At 43.5% G+C, this 12,606-nt stretch overlaps 1 protein-coding gene across 4 annotated transcripts; it reads right to left on the bottom strand.

Annotated features, from left to right (window-relative positions):
* Positions 1-760: 760 nt before the first annotated feature.
* LOC6586091 (uncharacterized protein DDB_G0283357) lies at positions 761-12,466 on the bottom strand. 4 transcript variants are annotated; one of them, XM_032733070.2, is made up of 12 exons: positions 12,351-12,465; positions 11,922-12,276; positions 8,655-11,860; positions 4,404-4,977; positions 4,254-4,318; positions 3,722-4,193; positions 3,470-3,658; positions 3,138-3,326; positions 2,356-2,472; positions 2,055-2,106; positions 1,876-1,991; positions 761-1,810 (listed from the first exon to the last, which is right to left on the bottom strand). In XM_032733070.2, exons 2-12 carry the CDS (start codon positions 12,249-12,251, stop codon positions 1,649-1,651), a joined length of 5,472 nt encoding a protein of 1,823 aa, XP_032588961.1. In that variant the 5' UTR covers positions 12,252-12,276; positions 12,351-12,465; the 3' UTR covers positions 761-1,648. The 4 variants fall into 4 exon arrangements, with proteins under 4 accessions (XP_032588961.1, XP_032588960.1, XP_043863486.1 ...); XM_032733069.2 differs by having other exon boundaries at positions 11,922-12,466; XM_044007551.1 differs by lacking the exons at positions 761-1,810; positions 1,876-1,991; positions 3,138-3,326; ... (2 more) ...; positions 4,254-4,318; positions 4,404-4,977 and having other exon boundaries at positions 2,065-2,106; positions 11,922-12,465.
* Between the last annotated feature and the right edge of the window lie 140 nt (positions 12,467-12,606).

Here is a 12,606-nt window from a genome sequence, read left to right as displayed (position 1 = left end):
CTCGGCTGACTCACGACTTCAGCTTCGCGAATGCGAATGCGAATGCGAATTCGAAATGTGACTTGTGTGTTGGTGTTAGTGTTGGTGCTAGTGTGCGTTTGTCCTTTTGGCCCGCACTCCTTTTTTGACACTCACGCGCATGCCGCTAGCGACGCAACGCTTGCATGTGTGTGCGTGTGTGTCTGTGTATGGGTGTTGAAGGGTGGCGATAGCTACGACACAGTTGTTTGTGTTGCTGCTGCTGCTCTTACCACTGCTGTTATTGTTGTTGCTCTCATTCCTCTTCCTCGTGTTCTTGTTCTTGTTGCTGTTATCGTTTCGAAACTTGCGAACATCGCGTGCTCGATCCATGCTAGAAAGTTGCGCAACTTCTTAACCTTGAGTCGTGAGTAACAGTTCAAACTGCCAATTCCTGACGTATTCGACAAGTTCAATCAACTAAACAGAAAAGTCAAGAATTAATCTAGCCATGTGCAAAGTTGAGTTATTCAAAAGTTAACGGCCTAGAGATACTCTGCAATCAAAGCACGGCTGCTATCATCAATGGCTTTTAAATGTATATATAAGTATATACATACATATTTATATATAAATAAATACATATATCAATCATATATAATTATTACTTTTGCGTACTTTCAGAACTTGCTCTTAAGATCGAAAAATATAGTATCGATATCGATAACATTGCAGCATTTTAGTCGAGCTCTCATACACAACTCGAATGAAAAAAAAAAAACCATCTTAAATATAACAATAATTTTGTTGTTTTTAAGTTGCACTTTAATTTCAATATGTGTCAGTAATTCAGAGTAATTCATCTAGTTATATGCTAACAATTAAAATATGTATACATATGTATATAGATAATTTCAGTAATACACTCTAGTATTTTACATAAGACTTCACATTGCTTAATCATCTAATTTTAAAACTTTGCTAATATACACATCGATTTCGCTTGTCTCAGGCTGTACACAATAATATATATTTAGACTACATTTTATATTTATACTACATTATATATTTATACTAAATTTTTTTTTTTATTCTTATAAATAGTTTGCTTTTTGAAGTGCTTGAATGCATGGTTTTTAAAGAGCATAACTCAAAAAGAAAAAGGAAAAAACAAACAGACAAACAAACAAATATTTGTTACAACAACACAAAGAAACAATACACACACAATAGATAAAATGTAATTGTATAAATAAGCTGAGTTCAGTGGGGACTGTAAATGCATAAAGTCAAGGAGTTTGACATCATTGATAATTGCCTACATCCTATTATTAGTAATTATGTAATAATAGAATACATACTTGTTTGTCATGCATGCATGATGTGTTGGAAATTGAGCCCAATTCGTATTGGAAATGGTAGATGATTGCATTGTTGGTTTGCTATTTGTTCGCTGGGACACGCGACATTTGGATGCATGCGAGCATTGTGTTAACAAATGAAAACCAACTATCTAACTAGAATACGATCAGCAATTAACAAAAAAGCTTAAAAAAAAAAAAAAAACTAAAAAAAAAAATTAAGCTATAAATCCAATTTGATGAGGTCGCATGGCATAGACGATTCCATTTGTGACATGTCACTCAGTTGGCGCCCGTTGCCAAATCGGATCGAAATGGATCCAGCCTGATTAGCGCCTTTTGTGCACGCGTTCAATGTACTTGGTTTTGTTGAGTGCACGATTTCCCGCATTGGGATCCATCATGCGCTTCCAATCGGTTTGCCCCACCACAAAGCCAATCGCACGCATTTTTTTCTGGGCTCGCCTTTCCTCAATGTCCGCCCAGCGTACCTAGAGAGCATTGATAGGCGAGCTTTAGGCAAATACTGTATAAATAGATGCCATCTGGCACTTACGCGTTTCTTGCCATTCGAGCTGCCTGTGGGCGGCTCCCATTCATCCAGCTGCAAATAGTCAGCCATGCTAGCGGCTTTGCGCTTGTGCATCAGGCGCTTCGTGCCATCGAGACGGGCTGAAGTTGAGGGACATTAGGCATAAAGCAAAGGAGAATGGCTTTGAACTTGACGGCACTTACCCAGATTTTCCTCCGTGGTATCATTTTCCCACTTGCTTTTCAGAAAGCCGCACTTTACACAACCAACACACATGCCAAGAAAATCGTACAATAAAAGAACATATATAGATATATTTTTGGATTAGCTACAGCCACACACACAAATACAGAGACAGAGACAGAGGCAGAGGCAGAGAGTAAAAGAGATAGAGATAGATAGAGAGAGAGAGAGAGGCATAAAGCACATAGCACGAGAGCCAGAGAGCTTATGCCCACAGTGGGAGCAATTAACCATGATTTGGTTAATGCTTGAGACACTTACATCGTTGGCCGCATCAGCGCTATTGCTGTCCTCATCGGGGGCAGCGGCAGCTGCAGCGGCTTGGGAATCGCTGGCACCCTCCTCGGTTGCTGGCTCCGCACTATTGGCATTATCATCCTGCAATGAACAAGCCACAATAAATCAACAACATGTTTGCTTGACCAGCGCTCCAAAAACCATTTACTTAGTTACTTAATTTCAAAATATTTCGTGATGCGGGCATTTTTCGATAAAATAATTAATATTTTGGTACAAGAAGGCAATGCTCTATTTGTATTGAACAGTTTTACAGTTTTGCATTTGTATAGTCGTGCATATGTATGTATATATCAACAATATACAGCTACAGCATTTATGTACGCATGTACGCAATACATACATATGCCACACACAGTCATGTATAAATATTGCAGAGACGAGTTCAAGAGAATCTTAATCTAAAGAGCTGTCGTGGCCATTGGCATTGCCAACTAAGCTATACTCGTGCTTACACTACAGACTGCTCGTATATATATATAATTCAACTATATAAATATTGATTTAGATATAGATATAAATAGATATATAATTGTAAACACAAGTATTATGTACTATTTACTATTGTAGACTGCCAGTGTCATACACCGGCGGTAATGCCACACACACACACTCACACAGATACACACACTCACACACACGCACACCCAAATTTGCTGTTGGCCCGACGAATGATCAGGCTGCCGGCTATGGCCGTGGCCGTGAGCTGTGGTGGGCCGTAGATTGCATTACAGCATCATAGTTACCGTTGCCATGTTCTCAACATCTTCCATCTCAACAACGTTCTCCAGCAGTGACGAGACATCCAGCTTAATGTACTGCATCGGCGTAGTGCACCAATTGTCCAGCACAGCACGTATATCGTGCTCGCTACGCTGATGGCTGTTACGTCCCAGGCACGTCTCCACATCGCAGTGCATGTCCACAATGTAGGGCTGTTGGGAAAAGGAAAGCCATCAGCATCGATTCGAGTGAGACAGGTTGAAAGAGAGAGAGAGAGGGAGTGAGAGAGAGTAGAAAAGAGCAGGACAGAGATGGAGAGGGAGAGGGAGAGGGAGACAGTTTTTGAGCTGCGTACCACAAAATTCGAGTCTTTAGCGTTGCAATAGAACTCGTTAAGTGAACGCAACGAATTATTGTTGCAGTCAACAATAACAAAGTCATAGAGATTGTCGCTAAGTGTCTTCTTGAACGATTTGATCAGATATTGCAAATAGGTCTCCTCCATGGCCTCATCATACTCGTAGAGTAACTCCTTCTTCGGTATCTGGAAATGGAACACGAATGAATACAATTTTCAGAGAGACATTGTCCACCCATGCACGCTCACCTTTTTGCCAGACTTGGGGCACTTCTCCTCGTAGTCATTCTCAATTATGAAGTAATCATCGATGCTGAGTATGCGAGGACTGGCGCCGCCCATTTCCAGCTCCTTCTCCTTGATCAGTCGTGCCACATACGACTTGCCACAGCCCGGCGGTCCACGCAATATGATGCAAATGCGTTTCGGACGCATCAGACGACCCGGTGGCAGCAGCACCTCATCAATGGATATGGTATTGCGATGCTCATGCGTTGGTATATTCATTTCCAGCAAACTGGCATCTGCCGTTGGCTCTGGTATATGTTGATTGGCCGCTGCTGTCGATGGGAACAGAGCGGTGGGTGGTTCGCTCAGCATGCGACGCTGTGGATTGGCTGGAAAAGCTTTCGGTGGCACCTGCTCCTGAACTGGCGGCCTGATGAGCATTGGCGGCGGTGGCGGTGGTGGCGATTCCGCGCGCATTAAATCCGTTAGATTACTGCAATCAATTTGTGGCATTAGCAAAATGCATCTTTACGTATATCAAACTGAAACTTACTCCTCGCCATCGGATATGTCCTCGAGATCATCGAGCTTGCCAACGGCCAGCTGCTGGCCATTCAACTAATGGATATATACAGAACGACATGACATTATATTCGCCCATTGTGGATAGCTTGCAGCGGGATTAGCCACCTTTGATACCTACCTCAGGGTCGGGCATCATAAACGAGTCCGCAACATGCTGCTGTTGTTGTTGTTGTTGTTGCTGCTGTTGTTGTTGCTGCTGTTGCTGCTGCTGTTGCTGCTGCATTGCACGCTGACGATTCTTATTCTTCCTTTTGTTTTTCCTCTTGCTGCTGTTGCTGTTGTTGTTATTATTATTGTTATTGTTGTTATTGTTGTTGGTGTTGTTGTTGCCACACTTCTGGTTAGCATTCCGATTGAGGGGCCTAGCACTAGCTGGTCCAGCTACCGAAGCATGTCCATAGTCAAAGGTAACACCCGGCCTAAAGTCTGGCAGAGCTTGGCCTGGTCCTGGTCCCGGTCCCGGTCCCAATCCTGGTCCTGATCCTGGTCCTGGTCCCGGTCTTGGGCCTGGTGCTGGTCCTGGTCCTGGGTCAACAGCAGCCATCCGATTGACAGCCCCATCGGCCGACTTGTGGCCATAGTCGATGACCTTGGCGGCGGTGTTGCTGCTGTTCTGATAGTCAAACACTTGCATCGGACGATAGACGGACTCGCTGCTGCCGGCTCGCATCTCGTCTTTGGTTTGCTCCGCGCTGCAACGTTGCGTGACGCAGGGTCGAGGTTTGGTTTGTTTAACAGTTTTTTTAATCAATTATTTGTTATTCGTTTATGTTTGTTTGTGTTTTTTTTTTCAGTTTTTGTTGCATTTTTTTTATTTGTTGGTTTTTAATCGGTTTAGTTTTTTTTTTTTTTTTTTTGTATTTTTTTTTTTTTTTTTTTCATAATTTTAAACCAGAAAGAAACACTTAAACTTTTACAAATATATTGCTATTGTCATGGGGCAAGCAATTGTAGCTTCAAGATATTTACATAACAGATCAAGAGACAAGGCAGAGGCAGAGGCAGAGGCAGAGCATGGGGCAGGGGCAGAGCAATGGGCAGGGTCAAACTTAATGGGGGCGAAGATGAGAGACTCTGAGTTCCTGTTGTGTGTCCAGTGAACAGGATAAATGCACTCTAAGACAGTTCATTGAACGTATAGCATCGGCTAAAGCCGAAGTCAATTTATATATATACGTAATATATATGAGTATATTCATCCAGATGGTAAAAATATAGTTGAGGTAGACATCATATTCGGCTATGCCGAAGTTGACAGTTTTCCAAGCTTACGTAACAATCAAAAGGTTCTTAAAAAGTTAAGTTGATAGAATAACAGAATAAACAGACTTTTTTGGTATTACATAATTTATATTCTTAAGCACAGACGGAGGACACCAGAGCGGATTTGGCAAACAGACAAGAATATCAATAATATATAAGCCTATAATTTTTTCACAGTAATCGCCCATCTCACATCGGACAACCGAAGGACTAATATCGTAATATCACAATCAGACCAAAATACTTTAAGCCACATCCAATCTTCGACTCTTGCCGAAGTTCAGGCTTTGTCAATTAGTGTTAAATAATATTAGGGGTTTGTTTTATGGGGATCAGCGCAAAATTTGCATAGAATGAGTTATATTTCGGGTAACTCTTCAAGTATTCAGTGTTTGTATTAATAGTGCTTACATAACTAAGATAAAATCGGCTCTGGACTTATGAATGTCAATAGTAATTGTGTCAATAGATAGATATTGCTTGGGTGTGAGAGACGACACACAGCTTGGAAAGCTCAGAAAGCATTTAGCATGGGGCGAGCCTTTCGGAGGAGGCAGGGATTAAACTAATATAATAGGGCGTGTCATATGTACGATTTACGAGTTATTTGCATTTAGAATTTATATTAAGTTCATGGTAAATTTCATTAAAAATAACTATTCCTTTGGAAACTAATGCAATGGAATTAAGAATTTCCTCACTAATCGGACACCGTACTCCCCAGACCTATACCCCAGAAGCTGTCTTATGTTTTCGAAACTGGGATTTTCATTGAGATAGATAAATAGATCAGAACGGTATCAGAGGAGGAGTTGATCAAGATTTGAAGAGTATTAGAAGAAATCTTGGAACAAGTTATTCAATAACATCAATACTATCCAGTAATTTCAAGACATTGGAAATCGGACTGCATGGGACATTCAATTCAAAGTTCCGGACGGATTCTAAAAGTAAATTTTAAATAAATAATCCCATAGTTCTATCCATTATATTCACCCTTCTTGACATATGAAAATGCAAGCCAGCATTGTATATAATATTTAAAATCATTTTATTAATTCAATGTATTTTTTGTTATTTCATTTTATATCTCTGCATAACTTTAGGTATTTGTGTACCATATTTATAGATATATATTATGTGTATGTAAATAGGTATTAATTATGCTAAATACATGGGGAATTTCTAGAAATCAAACTGCACTTCGTGGCTTCAGATAACTGAGGATTAACAATACACCTCGATAGAGTGAAAACTTCAAGTAGTATACTCAAAAATATTCAATAAAAATTCAAGTAACTAAATTCATCGATTTCTATTGACAACAAACAAAATAATTAAGTTTTGGAGATCTTAAAAATTAGTTACGAGATTTTAGCTGTTAATGATTTACATAAATAGTAGTGTATATAAAATAACTGACAGAGGGAGAGAGAGAGAGAGATAGATAGACAGAGATAGAGAGATATTGACTTTTTGTTAACATTGATTTCTTCAGTTGTGTTATTGTATCTTAGATATGCGCTTGGAGAATCGAGAAGAAGGGCACGTATCTAGCTTGACCTGGGTCCGCGTTGCTGCTGCTGCATGCTTCTATTGCTCCTGTTGGAGTTGTCACCCCTACCACGAAACGACCGATTGCTATAATATATATATACATATATAAATGGATTTATATATATATATACATATATGCATTGAGCATGGATCAAGTGAAATTCATAGCCATGTCAATTGATTTTTGTAATAAATATAAGATATATATTTGTTGTGTGATTTGATTGATTCGATTGATTGTAATTTAAATTTTAGTTTTTATTTTGTTGTTTTTTATTTATATACATATTTGGGTGCATAAAAGTAGAAGAGAAAAAGAGAAAACGGGTAAGGAATCGAAATTCCAGCATTAACGACGAGATCAACAAAATGCCTGCACATTTAAGCTACAAACATAGAAAACGTATATGAGAACAGATTTATAAAGGACGGCGGGTCAATTTCGACTACTATCGGATGGTTCTGCCTTACGAGAGATATTCTTATCATACTTTCAAATCATTTGAATACAGCTTGTAATTGAGATAGTGTCACTGAGACTTATGGTTAACTAACTGTGGGATTGGAAAAACATTCCTAAAATCATAAATTGAACAAAAATATTCGTCTGGACTTCATGTCAATCAAAAACTTTCTCAAATCATTCAAGTTTAATAAGTTAGTCACAATTGTTTGCATATTGATTTCAAACCTAGAAATCTCGGTCATTATGGAGACTTTGTTGTCGATTTGTAAGGTATTTAATAAACAATTGCAAGTTTTATATTCGATTTTGATAATTTAGACGGAGTTTTCTTAATGCTAGCTAAAAGTTTAAATTGGGGCTGGAGTCCAATAGTTTAAAGTTGGTTTTCATTCATTCAATGTTAATTTGTTTGTGGTTTCATCTCATTAGAATAGAAATTATTATATTTATTGAATTGAGTTGTATGTCGAGCCCCATGTCTCTCAATAAAAAAATTAAGATCTATGAAAATCAATTTATTATCGATCGGATAAGAATATCGCTATACTATTCTAGTCTTAAAGCGGATCTGTTTGTCTTAAGACAATCTATGTAAGCAAGTTTAAAAATATTCAGCAATCATAATAAAACTATACCAATCTTAAGTCTTAAGTCTTAAGACATAACATCAATAAATAAAGGAAAGGTACCTGACGTGGAAGTTGAGAATAAAATATAATATATAATGCATTAAGGCTAAGATCTATTAGAAATTGTTTGATAAAGGAGATCAAGTTTTCCCGGGTTCCTCCCCATTACCCCGGATTCATACAGTGAACTATATCGAAATTAAAATCCTAATTAGTTCGGGCTTAGTAAGACAGACAAAATGAGGACAATTGTTAAATACTTTTGCTTTTATAATGCTCTTCATACTCAGACGGAATGTTTACAGAAATTCTACTCAAACCCCCAAAATTTACTACAAATACAAATGAGAAAGACACGCGATAAAGAACGAGAGTGAGAGTCTGGGTGGTCAGTGAATTAGAGAGAGAGAGAGAGAGAGACATATATAGTTAGGTACAACTTAATGACACATACCCGTCAGGCCAAGGCTTGTTGTCGTTGTTGTTTCCTCCGCTGCCAAAGTTGTTGCGCTGCTGTCCAAAGTTCTTTTGATGTGACTTGCCACGTGGACCGAAACCGGGTCCATCATCAAAGTTGGGCGCTGGTCCTCCACTATTGCGTCTGAATGGATTTTCGTTGAAGTTGTTTTTGTTGTTGTGGGGGCCATTGAAGTTCGGATGATTGGGGCCTGGTGGGCCAAAGTTTCGATCGAAGTTTGCGGGTGAGTTTGGTCCGCCGAACGGTCCGGGACCGCCAAAGTTTGGACCGGGTCCATTCGGTCCACAGAAATTTGGTCGGAATGGACCCGGGCCGGGACCGTTGCCGGGCCCATTGCCACGGAAATTGGGGCCGAAATTGGGTCCAGGTCCATTGAAATTGGGATTATTTGGTCCGCCCGGACCAAAATTACGTCCAAATGGCCCATTGGGTCCAGGGCAGCCACCGAATGGTCCTGGTCCGGGTCCTTGACGACCACCAAAGTTAGGTCCTCCAAAGTTGGGTCCATTGGGCGGACCGTTGGGCCCATTAAAGTCAATGAAGTTCGGTCCCATGACCTGCGCACCGGCAGGCCCAAATGGCGGCCCATTATTAGGTCCAAATCCATGGGGTGCTCTTTGATCCGGACCCGGACCCTGACCTGGGCCTAGACCTGGACCTGAACCGGGTCCAAAACTATCACGACCGCCATTATCCGGCATGTTGTGCGACTGTCCGTCCTGCGAGCCAGCTCTCTGATTATTCTTCTTCCTCTGCCACTCGGCAAAGCTCAGGGCGCGTCCGTCGCCGTCGGCATTGCTGTTGTTGTTGCTGTTGGCCTTGTTGTTGTTGCTGGGATTTTCGTTGCTCTCGCTTGACTTCTGCTGTCCTTGCTCCTTATCCTGCTGCTGGTCACGCTCTCGCCCCTGCGCCTGGGCAAGGGCCTGCGACAAATTGTTCATAAACTCGGGATCCTTGAGCACATGGCTAACATTATCCGGCAGAGGTTCGCTGACAGACGCTGGTTGTTCCTTCTTCTCCGCATCGCTGGCAGTGCGCTCGGTAGGCGATATGCGCGGCTTATCGATGACCACATCGAACAGAGATGGTATCTTCTTATTGTTATCCGCGCCCTTTGAATTCCCTGATTCAGTGGGCGGCGGCGGCGGCGCAGCAGTTCCGTCGGCAATAAAATCCAGTCCCGGTATGCCATCGTTCTTCTTGAATATGTTCTTCATGGGCGTGTCGCCAGCTGTGTCTGCCCCCTTGCCCGAAGAGATCTGTGCCTCGGCCTCGTCGTCATCGTCGTCCAGTGAAATGATCAAAATATTCTCCTGTTTGGTCTGCTTGGCTGGCGTCGAGGTGTTGCCGCCGCCAGCGTTATTCTTGCGCTTGCCCAGTGGATGAGCTTTATTTGGTTGTGTTGTGGTGGTTGTTGTTGTTGTTGTTGTTTTTGTTGCTGTTGTTGTCGACGCTGCCTCCACGTCCTGCGGCGTCTTTTGGGTAGCCGCCGACTTTGGCGGCTCCTTGCTAGCGCGTGAGCCCGACGGCATCGCTTTTCCATCCGCTTCGGATTGCGGTGAGTAGTAATGGGACTCATCTGGATTTGTACCATTGGCCGACTCTTGCTGCGGCTCCATGTCGTTTTCCTGCTTCAGGCCCGGTTTCGGTTGCGCATTTGTCTGCTGCGTTCGTTCGAAGTGCTCCCCATCGTAATGGCCATCGGCCTCCTGCTGTTGTTCCCGATGAAATGGGGGTCCTTGTGGTGGTCCCTCTGGTGGCCCTTGTTGGTTTGGATTCTGCGCCTGACGTCGGCGTCGCATCTGCTCACGGCGCTCGGCAATCCGACGTCGCTGCTTCTCAAACTCCTCCTCATAGCGCCGATACTCATCGCGATCCGGATGGTTGGCATTGGCACGCTTCCAGTCCTCGAACTGCTTCTCCCATTGATCGAACAGCCGATCAAAGCTGGCCTCGTCCAAGTCCGGCGCACGCTGTTGCTGCTTGCCCTGCTGCTGATTAAAGTTTCGATTGAAGCCGTCATCATTGAAGCTATTGTTCGGATGGCCAAAGTTACCGCCGCCTTGATGCGACCGATTTGGCTCCCATCGACCGCTGCGACGATTATTATTGTTATTATTGTTATTGTTGTTGTTGTTGTTGCCAAAGTTGGGTGGACCACCTGGTCCTTGGCCTGTGCCATTATTGCCAAAGTTTCCGCCGTAATTGCTGTTCGATACACCAAAGTTACCAGAGTTGGAAGGCCCAGATCCAGTAGAATCTTTACCCCCATCGTCTGGCCCAAAATGCCCTGGTGGAGCACTGCTGAACGGATTGTTCCGATTCATGTTGTTGTTGCTGTTGTTGTTGTTGCCAGAAGTCTGTTGCCAGTTGCGCCGGTTGCCGAATTGACCTGGCCTATTAGGGCCTTGATTGTTGTTGTTGTTGCCGTTATTGTTATTATTATTGTTGTTGTTGTTATTGTTGCTGTTGTTGTTGCTGGGTTCCTTGCCTTGCCAGCGATTATTGCGCGCTGCGCCCTGCTGCTGCTGTTGCTGTTGCTGCGGTCCCACATCTGGTGGTGGCCCATCCCAGCGCGGACGTGGCTCCGCTTCACTCATGTTTCCACTGCCCTTGCCTGGTGGTCCCTTTGACCAATTGGCATCCATTTGATTGGCCGCAGACGACGCCACAGGCGGAGGCGGCTGCATGAACGACGGCGGCGGCTGCTGTAGATTGGGAAACATATTGGGTTCCCCAGAAGTGGGCGGCTGATTGTAGCCTCCGGGCGGCATTTGATTGAATCGAGCCGGCGGCGGCGGTTGCTGTTGCCAATGATTTGGTGGTGGTTGTTGCTGATGGTGCATCGGCGGCTGCTGCTGCTGCTGGTAGGTCTGCGGCGGTGGCGGAGGCGGCTGATTATACATCTGAGGCTGAGCCATTATCTTGCCAGGCATCTGCGTCTGCGACTGGGGCGGCGGTGGCATTTGTGGCGCCACTGGCTGCATTTGCGGCTGTGCAAAGTATGGCTGTATGGGTTGCTGGATGGGCAGCTGTGGACCAATGGGAGTTGGCGGATAAACTGGCCCGATTGCAGGCACAGCCGAGGGCACGGGTGCAGCGACTGGCCCAATGGGCGCTGCAACCGGTGCAGGCGTAGGCACTGTGCTGACAGCTGCTGCAGCAGCCATTTCCCGCTTGTACTGTTTCACAAATAGAATCGTGTTTTAACGTTAGAATACATATTAAATAAGCACAACTCACCTGCTCTCCATACTGGGCATGCCACTTGGCGTACTCTTGTTGGTAGGTCTGCCACTGCTGCCAGTGCTGCTGCAGCGCGTACTGCTGCTCCGGCGTCATTGCCGCATATTGCGCAGCCGTATACTGTTCATACGGATTGGTAGCAGCTTGAGCTCCGCTTGCGGGCATGTATGGTGCGGCAGCAGCTGCGGCAGCGGGGGCAGGAGTCGCGGAGTCTGATGGTGGCGGCGGCGGTGGTGCATCTGGCAGTGGAGGCGGTATGGCAGGTTGTGGCGGCGGTGCAGCTATTGGCGCAGCTGGCACCGCTGCGACTGGCCACTGATTCCACATTAGCGATACTTCAAATGGCAATTCTCTGCAACTCACGCACGAATGATTTTATATAAAAAGCTACACAAATGATTGTATGCTGATTATTGTTTAACCTACTTTTTTAATTGCTTTAGATCGGTTTTATATAAGTTTGTGCGGTCTTTAATCGACAAGAAAATCAAAACCGAACAACAAAAAAGAGCACGCACTTCGCCATTTTTGGCTTGAAAACTAGAGATGAACGTTGCCATGTATGTTGATATTATATCGATATGTTAAAGCAATCGAGCTCGATAACTTTGTGGCATGGCTCTGAATCATAGTGTGGTAGTTTTGTATAGGTTGCATTGCAGGTAACATTTACAGAAATGAT

Source organism: Drosophila mojavensis, unplaced genomic scaffold (assembly GCF_018153725.1).
Source record: "Drosophila mojavensis isolate 15081-1352.22 unplaced genomic scaffold, ASM1815372v1 contig_136, whole genome shotgun sequence".
Classification (NCBI taxonomy): Eukaryota; Metazoa; Arthropoda; class Insecta; order Diptera; family Drosophilidae; genus Drosophila; species Drosophila mojavensis.
Note: the sequence above shows the minus strand (reverse complement) of the source record. Positions and strands in the feature narration are given on the sequence as shown.